Raw genomic sequence first — 11,426 nt, 5'->3', positions numbered from 1 at the left:
AACTTATTTACTCGTGTCAGTTAATTTGAAACTCATAAATTCAAAATACTAGCTGTGACGGTAAGATGTCTTCCATCTGGTGCCCAGCTGAAACCAGGCGTGTGTTTCTTATTTTTTAGGATATTTTGTGTGAATATTTTTTTTTTGATTTGAGTATATTTTACTCAATTATAACTAGTATTAACATCAAAAATCATATGGATTTCATAGAAATCGCAAAGGTTTTTCAACAAACCCCAATTTCTCCAAAGCTAGGTTTTTTCTAATACAAGGTAATGTAATTATACTACTCCCTCTTCAATAATGGAGTTCAAATGATGTTATTAATTGTATTTGGGTATTGCAAATGTGATTAGAACATAGTATTATTAGATGTAACCCAAAAAGTGGGCTTGTGAAAGAGATGATGAATAATAACTTAAAGCTAAGGGAATAATTAGGGCAACTGTTTTAATAGCTCTAATGGATCGTGAATACCATGTTTGGGATAATAAAAGGACTTTAATTACGGGAGTAATTGGGCACTGATTTTGTGATTTGCTGTAATAAAAGAACACTTGAAGACATGTATAAATTAAATAGAAGTTTTCAAATGATTTCATGAACTTGATGGTGATATCAATGTGAAGGGTAGACTGCCTACACCACATTCTCTTGGCACTCTTTCGTAAATGAGGGATGCTTTGTGCACTGGGTTGTCTTTTTTTTTTTTTTTTTTTATGGTGATATTGATGTCAATTTGTTTGAATCTAGCAATAGACTTCCACGGTTATAGGGCATCACATTTTGTGGAGATTAGAGGCTCATTGATGCAGAAAGAAAGCCATTTAAACTGATATACGAATGTAGTACCCAATATCTCCAAATCTTTGAAATCTTCCCAATTATAAGGAAGTAAAGATAATTTCTTGATCAAGAATCAGTTTACAGGTTGTATTCGGTTCCTTCCCTATAAGTAGCAGATTTTGTTCAATAATTATGGGCTCAAAGTCCTTTTTAGTTACTTAACTATCAATTTATTACTTTAATCAGTTCTAGTGCATACAATGAAGTTCCTAATTAAATAGTAATAGCTACTATAAGTTATTGGATGTTAACATGGCTGAAGAGGTGGTGAAGATGCTTTTTCATGTGTTAGCATTTATTACCTAGATCTTGAACATCTTTTCAATCTCTTTTTTTTTCCTAACATGAAGCTTGCATAACAAAGTTGATAATTAATGCTTGTATTATATTCTTAATTAGTTTCAATAATGTAGAACTGTTAGCATTAATATCTTCTCAATAGTATAAATTTAATCAGTTTCAATAAAGATAGATCATATATTGCTGCAAAGATCCAACCAACAAACGCATTTCCCTTCATAGACTCAATGGAGAAAACATTCTTGTTAGCATTTTTATTGATATCTCTTCACATTATAGCAACTTCATGCTTAACCATGAATATAAGCACAGATCGATCTTCTCTTCTTGCCTTAAAATCCCACATCACTTCAGACCCTTATCGCATTCTCTCAACGAACTGGTCTTCTAGTTCTACCTCAATTTGTAACTGGATTGGAATCACTTGTGGCTCGCGCCATCAACGAGTTACTGTGCTGAATATTTCAGACATGGGCTTGACTGGTACCATCCCACCACAACTTGGCAACCTTTCTTTTCTTGTTTCACTTGATCTAAGCTACAACAATTTCCAAGGTGAACTTCCACCAGAGTTCACTCATTTGCGAAGATTAAGAGCCATTGATCTTAGTTTCAACTTCTTGTCTGGACAAATTCCTCAGTTATTGGGTGATTTAGATGACCTTCGAATGCTCTCTCTGGTAAACAATAGTTTCAATGGGTCTATTCCTTCTTCTATCTCTAAGATGAAGAATCTTGAATTCTTGAATCTGAAGTACAATAATCTAGAAGGAAATATTCCTATAGAAATAGCAACTCTTCAGAGATTGAAACAGTTTTCCTTGGGATACAATAAACTCAATGGATCCAATGTGCTTTCCATGTCCAATATCTCAAGTACACTAGAAATTTTGGATCTCAGAAATGCTAGTTTAATTGGTGATTTCCCTTCTGATTTATGTCGTCGTCTTCCCAGATTACAAAAGCTTGGACTTAGCTCCAATATGTTAAGCGGAGAGCTACCAAGAAGCATATCTGAATGCTCAGAACTTCAAGTCCTATTGTTGTTTCAAAATAACATTGTTGGAACAATTCCAAGAGAAGTAGGTAACTTACTACTGCTGCAATATTTGGATCTTGGACAAAACAGGTTAGAAGGTAAGTGTTCTTACCATTTTTCGTGGGAGTTTAACTTATACAATTAGACTTCTCTATAACATCATCCCTACATAACATCCATTCACTATAAAAGCCAAATTTTTCTCAGATTATAATATATATCTTCCATAATAGTACTTCACTATAATAGCCAAAAAATATCGAAACAAACGAAACTGTTGTAGAGAGGTTTGACAGTATACACTAAAAGAATAAACAATTTTATAACCTGTTTGGCCAAGCTTTTTAGCTTGGAGGCTATAGCTAATAGTGTTAATTTTTCAAATAAATGCTTATTTTAGAAAGTTGAGGTGTTTGGTTAAACTTTATAAATTTTGCATTTATATTAATTAAAAATTATAATATACTTTGCAATTTTATAATCTTTCATTGTGGACACTTAAAATTGTTTATCTAATTAAATACTATTAATCGTAAAGGTCGAACTGCTCGCACAAGAAAATAAAATTAGTACAAGCAACTCATGGATTAATCACCTCATTCCACGAGGTCAAGTTCGAATTGGTCTATTATGACAACCAATATGTTGCTTAACCCTATGGATATATAAAAAAGTCTAAAATATTTATAACAACAACAACCACCCAGCATAATCCCACAAATGGAGTCTAGGGAGGTTAGTGTGTACGCAGACCTTACCCCTACGCCGAGGGTAGAGAGGTTGTTTCCGAATAGACCCTGGGCACAAGAAGATGAAATGCGACAATAGAAAACAACAAGGTCTAATATATTTGTATGTATCAAATTTTCTCTTTCTTTGATATATTAAATTAGGTTAAGACATTTGAAAATTTTATTAAGTTAGTTAATCTAATGAATGATGATTTATTAGTATCAAGAACTCAATTTAACCAACAAACGATTGAAATTTAATCATTAAATTTAGTTTTGTCTGAAGTAGTACTAGCTTTAAAATTCCATTTCAAGAACTATGTTTAGTAAAATATGTAAGAATTACTATACTTATTATTTGAAGAGATATTAAAATATTTTCACTTATGTTGGCCAATTGCGAATATAGTATTATTACATATGGTTTTGTTTGATTTTCCATGAGTATTATTGTATAGAAGTTATATTAAGTATATGATTTTGTGTAAGTGATATTTATGTTTAAAAATTTGACAGGCATAATTCCAAATGAGATTGGTCATCTTCATAACTTGAAGGAATTGATGATGGACAACCAGCTTGAAGGACCTCTACCAAAAAAAGTTGGAAATTTGACTATGCTTAACATACTTGATCTTGCAAATAATACCTTGACAGGTATGGAAAAATATTTAAACCACGTCCATTTAAGAGTTTTAGGTTTTTGGATACTTCTGCTTATAAAAGGGCAAAAGGAATAACCCGGTGCACAAAGCAACCCGCGTTCACGCAGGGTCCAGGGAAGGGCCGCACCCCAAGGGGATGTGATGTAGGTACCGTACCTTAATGCAAGCATCAATGGCTGATTCTATGCCTTCAAACCGTGACCTATAGGTCACACAGCTATAAACCTCGGGGATAAAAGAGCCAATCAATCCAATGATCCCCATCTTCCGAAAAAAAGAAAAGGAGGAGACAACTTGACCGTTGCTCCTAGGCTCCCCTTCTGCTTATCCTAATATTTATTTTGTTGCAGGTGTAATTCCAGATGAAGTTGGTAATCTTCAAGAGTTGGTTGGCCTTACATTGTATCTCAATAACTTTAGTGGACCTATCCCTATTGGTATCTTCAATATCTCAACCCTTAGAGCTATTTCAATCACAAATAACCACATTTCAGGTAAAATTCCTTCCACTATAGGCAAAGGGTTACCTAATGTTGAAGGAATTTATCTATCTGAAACCAACATTAATGGTGTTTTACCTAGTTCCATCTCAAATTTGTCCAAGCTTACTGTTCTCGAACTCGGTGGAAATGAACTTACGGGTTCAATTCCTGAGTCTTTAGGAAATTTAAGACAACTTGAAAGTCTCAACTTGTATGGTAACTCCTTCAAAAGTGACTTGAGCTTTATTACGCCTTTGGCCAATTCAAAACACTTGTATAGATTGACATTGTCTTTCAATCCCCTAAATGCAATGCTTCCGAAATCCATTGGCAATCTTTCTTCTCTTCAAATGTTTGAGGCAATAGGTTGTAACCTCATGGGCCATCTTCCAAATGAAATAGGAAAATTGAGAAACTTATCTTCTTTGTTCCTGGAAGATAATGACTTGACTGGCGTTGTCCCAACGTCAATAGCTTCTTTGAAAAATCTTCAACGACTTTCACTTGGTACAAACAGATTGAGTGGTTCTTTCCCAAATGGTTTGTGTGAGCTATCCAACTTGGGTTTGCTAAACCTTTCACAAAATCAAATGTGGGGAAGTATTCCGAGTTGCTTAGGGGATGTGACTTCTCTTAGGGAGATTTATCTTGATTCCAATAACTTCACTTCTAACATACCTTCAAATCTATGGAACCTCAAAGATACTTTGAAGCTGAACTTGTCTTCTAATTTCTTCAATGGGTCTCTACCACCAGAAATTGGAAATCTCAAGGATGCAATACTTTTGGATCTTTCCTGGAATCAAATCTCAGGCAACATTCCTAGTACAGTGGGAGGTCTACAAAAATTGATTCAATTATCATTGGCTCATAACAGAATTGAAGGATCTCTTCCTGACACTATTGGGAAACTTTTAACTTTGGAAGCACTGGATCTTTCATATAACAATATATCTGGTGTGATCCCAAAGTCATTAGAGGAACTTAAGCAACTAGGCTCCTTTAATGTCTCATTCAACAGGTTACACGGGGAAATTCCGAATGGAGGACCGTTTGTTGATCTCCCTTACCAGTCTTTCATGTCGAATGAAGGATTGTGTGGTAACCTTCAAAAGCATGTACCAGCTTGTCCTTCTAATAATCATTCTAATTCAAAGAAAAGAAGACTCGTATGGATTGTCGTTGCCTCGTCAGTTATATCTGTAATAGGGCTTGCTTCAGCAATAGTTTTCATGTTGATGAGACGTCGGGGTAAAACAGTCAATGCTGAAGATGAGTGGTTGCCCGAGGTAGCACCGCAAAGAATTTCTTACTATGAACTTCAAAGAGCAACTCAGGGCTTTGATGGAAATAACCTGCTAGGTAGTGGAAGTTTTGGTTCTGTTTACAAAGGGACATTGGCAGATGGAATGATAGTAGCTGTTAAAGTTTTCAATGTGCAGATGGAAGGTACATTTCAAACCTTTGATAGAGAATGTGAAATATTGCGTAATCTTCGTCACAGAAATCTCATTAAGATCATTAGCAGCTGTTGTAACTTGGATTTTAAAGCATTGATACTTGAGTACATGCCAAATGAGAGTTTAGACAAGTTGCTATATTCTCGAGATTATTCTTTAAATATAATGCAAAGATTGAATATCATGGTCGATGTTGCATCTGCTCTAGAGTATCTTCATCATGGTTACTCAGTACCAATTATTCACTGTGATTTGAAGCCGAGCAACGTCTTACTTGACAACGACATGGTGGGCCACCTGAGTGACTTTGGCATTGCTAAACTTTTAACTAAGGAAGAATCTATTGCTCACACTACAACCTTTGCAACAATTGGTTACATTGCTCCAGGTGAATTCTTTATTTAACTTGTAACCGTTAAGGTTATGGATTGGTGAGTTATAAATGTATTTGCTGACATTATAATTTTTCTTTTTAGAGTATGGTTCGGAAGGCCTTATATCCAAGAGGTCTGATGTTTATAGTTATGGTATTATGCTGCTGGAAATATTTACCAAGAAGAAACCTAATGATGAAATGTTCACTGGAGATTTGAATTTGAGAAGCTGCGTGCATAATTCGCTTCCTGATGAGTTGGATCAATTCATAGATACTGACTTACTAACGTTGGATGAACAAAACTCAAGTCAAAAGCTACAATGTCTGACATTGATTATGGAGTTAGCCATGAATTGCACAACCAATATTCCAGGTGAAAGGATGAACATGGTTGATGTTGTAGCAGCATTGAAAAAGATCAAACAGAAGCTTTCTTCCTATTATTGAACGACTAAACGACGTAACATCAGGTACTTTCCATATTCCTGTGGGAAAAAAAGGCTATAAAAGTTCAGTAGCATTTAACCATCAGTAATTGTTTCCTCCAGTGTCATTGCAGGAGATTGTGTGACTATTTGAAGTTAGAAGGATGGAAGCTACAATTTTGGAGAGTACTCTACAAACATCACAGCCATGTTTGTAGATTGTTCAGGTGGCCAGCATTGTGTCCAAAAATATTAGTAGCATTACATTCCATAGTTTTTCTACCAAATGTAGTTCCTAAGATGTCTGCCCATAATGCATAATTAGAAAACACCGGAGGAACTGTCAAAATCGTTGGTTTGTCAAAAAGCTTCATCTTTGCTCTTCTTTAGCTAGGAGGTCTGCCATCTGATTCTGTTCTCTGTAATTATGGCTGATGATTGGTTTCCTCAGTCAAGCCATCAATAACTTGCATTCAAAAATAATGGGTTTATAAGGCAAGTGTCCTGATTCCGACATATTAATAACTTCCATAGAATCTGTGTTAATGCGGAGTGGAGTCAAGTTTAGTTCCACTGCAATGTTGAGACCCTGAAACAAAGAATTTAATTCAGCCAGGTTATTCATGAAGCCTACTACCCAATCACCTTTGTTCTGATAAATGTATATTCAATAAGAAAATTGTGAAGATTAATACAAACTATGAGTTCATGCAAATTGAGAACTCATAAACTTAAAATTCTGGCTTCGCTTCTGATTGAGATGAGACTCTCTATAATGTATAAACACAAAAGGTAGCTCGTGAGGCAAAGATAATCCAAAGCTTTATAAAGAGACAAAAGAAACATCGCTCATATAATGTGGGCACTTAACTAATGGTACTTATCTTGCCTTACTTTGTACCTTTGTGAGCCTAGTCTGGCAGGATTTTTGTCTAAGATAGCTAGTGGCAATGTCGTGTCTTACTATTTTCTCTTTTCGGTGCAGGACCTATTTACTAGTCATCGTTTTTGCTTTGCATTTTTCTTCTGCTTTTTATGTTCCTATTTTCCCTATGATATCTGTAGTGAAACTAATATTGTCTCCTTTTGTCTTTTTATTTCTCTTGGGCCGAGGGTCTTTCGGAAACATCCTCTCTACTTCTTAGGGGTAGGGGTAAGGTTTGGGTACACACTACCCTTCCCAGACCCCACTTGTAAGATTATACTTGGTTGTTGTTAACTAATGGTACTTATTGTCATATATTTTTACTTCACATTTATAAATAAATATGCAATACATTGGCTCATTGATATATTGAACCATTCAAAACACTCTCATGGTACCATATCACCCTTCTTTTTTTGTTGATAAAATCAGTCCAATTTAATTTTCACTTCATCTTCATATATTCCTTCATTGTGAGTTGTGATACTGACTTTGAATTCTCATGCATTGTAGTTGCTTTACGTTACATGTACCTTACTGTTCCTTTCTCAGTCTTTCACGTGAAAGCAGTGGCGTAGCCAGTGTAAGCACGTGATTTTTGCCCTATATGAGAATTACTCTCAAAAAAATTCAAAATAAAATAATTTTCCTTTTGTGTGTAATTTTGAGAATTTCGTGGCATTTTTGAATAATTATTTGTATTTGTCTGTGCATGTTTATTTGTTAAATTAATAAAAAATACAAAAATATGTCGCAAATGCATTTAAGATTTAATTCTACAATTAGGAGCAATTAAGTTTGTTTTACAAAAATGAAAAATCACAAAACATAATGTATGTTTGCATTTTTAGTATTTAATGTCCAAATTGTGTGATTTTTTCGTAATTGCTATTTCATTATGTGTTAATTGTTATTGAGAATTAATTTGCACTTTTATAAATTAATTAAGTTCTATAGGATAATTTAGGATTTTTAGAATTTAGTTTTAGTTTAAGAAAAAATAAAAGAAGAAAAAAAGAAGCATGGGAAATAAGAAGAAAATCAGATTGGGCGACCTTTTAATTTAAATCAACCAGGCCCAAACCAAATAAACTCCTACCGGGTCGACCCGACCCGGTCCGCCCCATAACCCCAAACAAACACCTCCCCCTTCTTCCATTTTTCATTTTTTGAAAACAAATAAAAAATAAAAACCTAAACCTAAAAACTCCAGCTGTGAAGGCTAAGCAACAACATTTTAGTGTACCAGCATTTCGACAGGATATAATCACTCCAAATTCTTTTGATGCACTTGTACACGAGGAGGAAATTGGAATCAACTCATCAACACTAAATGGTACTATGGTTCAACAGCAAATTGTTCCATGCACTACAAGTGAAACAAATGTCCTACGCAACGAGCTAGTAGCTAAACAAGCACAAAGTTCCAACATTCCAACACTACTTTTTTCCAGTCCACATGTGGAAAAAATCATTAAAAACGCGCAAACTGCAATGATAATGAACACCAATATGGTTAATCCACCAATTGTGACGTTGAACAAACCCGTCTTTGAAATACCATCACAATCTTTGGAATCGTTAAGAGAGTATGGTATTAAATCCAAATTTTGGGATGAGCAACGTGAGGATGATGATGAATACTGGGGTGCTGGCTTTGTGGGGGAGATGGCAGTTAACTATAAGCAATGGGTTGATCAGCGTGAATATGATGATGAAGAAGATCTGGGAATTCAATTTGTGGGGGATTCTGCTGAAGATGGTGAGAGGTGTAGTGGTGATGAAGAGACAGTATTCTCACCAAATTTGCCAAAGGTTGGAAGTTCCTCCTAGGATCCAGTCGCAGGCTTAATGCCACAGCTCCAGAATTCATCCCCAACATTGAGCAACAACAAAGATGCACAAAAGCTGAATCGAAAGGAAAAGCAATAGCAAAGAAATCTGGGCAGCAGCAGCAACTCAATTCAACCACTGTAGCTGGAGTTGTTACTGAATCTGGGCAGCAGCAGCAACTCATTGCAAACACTATAGCTGGAGTTGTTACTGAATCTGGGCAGCAATATGTGGTGACAACCAAACCAGCTATTATGCAACAGCGGCAACAGGAATATTTGGCTAGCTTTGAATTTGGACAACAACTGCAGATTGCTAACACTCCACTCCAACAACAACAACAAATAGAGAACACATCAAGAGCAACAGTCCTTTCATCAAATTCAAGACAACAACAGGACATTACTGTAAGCAATATGACTGGACAACAACAACTTGAAAGCACACCAAGTACTGCAATAATGAACTCAAATGCTGGACAGAAACAACAGGATTCCAGTACTCCTATGATTTCTAAGGAAGATAGAAAACTGCTTGATGCATTGGCAGACTCTACACATCGAAACTCAGTAAGTTCAATGCAAATTGTTAGTACAGGAAATGTGAGTAAAAACAGGAATAAAATGCAAGTCATAAAGCAACATCACAACACGACAACTTTGGCAAATACACAACAAGGAAATGCATTGATGATACAGGACCTCGTCGACAACTATCCGCATCCTGTGAATGTGGGTAGAGATATGTATGAGGAAGGAGAAGAAGATGCTGTTTTGAAAGAATGTCGTTCACATGCAGCAAAACAAGGCGATTTATCACCTATGCATAACGGCAAAATAAAGAAAGCACATACAAGGAAAAATACGACAAGGTTAGTGATTTTCTAAATATTAGGCGACCTCCAATGAGAGTTGCCAAACAAAAGAAGGCTGCCCCAACTACGTCAATGAGGTCCAACCGTTCAAAAAAGAAATGATGATTTTTGATTACGTTTTGAACACGGTTGAGGAAAACAACAAAGAATTACAAATTGAAGATTTTACAAGTTTGGAAAAGAAGGGACAAGAATCAAATTGGTACTACATTCTATTTTACCACTTTCTTAGTATTCTCATTTGTAATATCATCACAGAGTATGTTATAAACTCTGTGATGATCATTGAATATTTGGTCCGTTCAAGTTCTTATTTTTTACATGCTTGCTAGTAGGTGAGGCCTTTTCTTTGCCTCAATAGGATTAGTAAGGTAAGGTTTAGCCCGAGTTGTGTTGCCTTAGTCTTATGCTTTTGGAAATTATCCACACGGCTATGAGATTATATGCCCTCGTGAGACGTTGCCGATAGCTACACCATGAATCCTCTACATGAGGCTGTCATCATAAGGCAGTGTGAGGCGCAGAGGAGTGATTATATAGCCAAGGCATATGGGTAACACTAACGGTGCTATTGTCCCCCTTATTTATGCTTTTCCTAATTGTTGTATTTTTTTCTTTTATTAATAAAAAACTAGCCTTAGGCGCTTGCCTAGCGGATTGCCAAAAAAAAAAACCACCCGCCTAGTGGTTTTTCAATTTTTTTCTTAATAGTTGTAATAGTTCATAATAATTGTAATAGTTGTAATTTTTTCAATTTGATTTATATATAAAAATTATCCCTAGGCGCTTGCCTAGTGGATTGCCAAAAAAAAAAAACCACCCGCCGAAGATGATGAATCCCAAAAACCTCTCCCTTCTCTCCAGGAAGAAGTGTGAATAGTAATTCCGTTACTTTTCAGCGGACCATAACTCCGGCGTCCGGCAAGGTAACAACGCAAGATTGATCTCAAAAGAACCCCTTCTCTTTGCGAACAATCCCTAGTTGTTTCATCTGCTTCTTCACGCCAATGGAGCCTTGAAAATCTTCATGAATTAATGTGAAATTTACTGTAGATCGCAGGATTTGTGTTTTGAGCAGCCATGGCTGCCATCGTCTCTCCCCAGCTTCCAGCTGTGGGAGAGCCCAATCCAAATCGTAGTGAGCATATCCCCAACAACAAGATTCAACAAGCTTACGCCTCTCAATTACTTACAAATAATTCTGCTTCAATTTCCACAAAACTGGCCTTAAAACCTGTCCAAATTGTTCATGGGGAACCTACAATTCAATTCACAATGGAGTAAAGACAAACTTTTGCTGTTGAAGAAGGACTGCATCAAGCAGTTGTGCTGAAGTTATCTCCAAGAGCGCCAAATTTGCAGGTTCTAAGAAGCTTACTGCCAAAAATACTAAGCATAAAAGGCCATTGCTTGATTGGTCATCTTGCCCCACGTCAACTACTGTTAAGATTGGATCAACCAGAGGATTTT

At 35.9% G+C, this 11,426-nt stretch overlaps 1 protein-coding gene across 1 annotated transcript; it reads left to right on the top strand.

Moving 5' to 3' along the window:
* The first annotated feature begins 1,160 nt into the window (after nucleotides 1-1,160).
* Nucleotides 1,161-6,691, top strand: LOC142181100 (uncharacterized). The gene is made up of 5 exons (XM_075253339.1): nucleotides 1,161-2,283; nucleotides 3,433-3,573; nucleotides 3,932-5,911; nucleotides 6,000-6,369; nucleotides 6,448-6,691. The coding sequence occupies exons 1-4, from the start codon at nucleotides 1,374-1,376 to the stop codon at nucleotides 6,344-6,346; spliced, it is 3,378 nt and encodes a 1,125-aa protein (XP_075109440.1). The 5' UTR covers nucleotides 1,161-1,373; the 3' UTR covers nucleotides 6,347-6,369; nucleotides 6,448-6,691.
* Nucleotides 6,692-11,426: the final 4,735 nt, after the last annotated feature.

This window comes from Nicotiana tabacum, chromosome 5 (assembly GCF_000715075.1).
Source record: "Nicotiana tabacum cultivar K326 chromosome 5, ASM71507v2, whole genome shotgun sequence".
In the NCBI taxonomy this organism is placed as follows: Eukaryota; Viridiplantae; Streptophyta; class Magnoliopsida; order Solanales; family Solanaceae; genus Nicotiana; species Nicotiana tabacum.
Note: the sequence above shows the minus strand (reverse complement) of the source record. Positions and strands in the feature narration are given on the sequence as shown.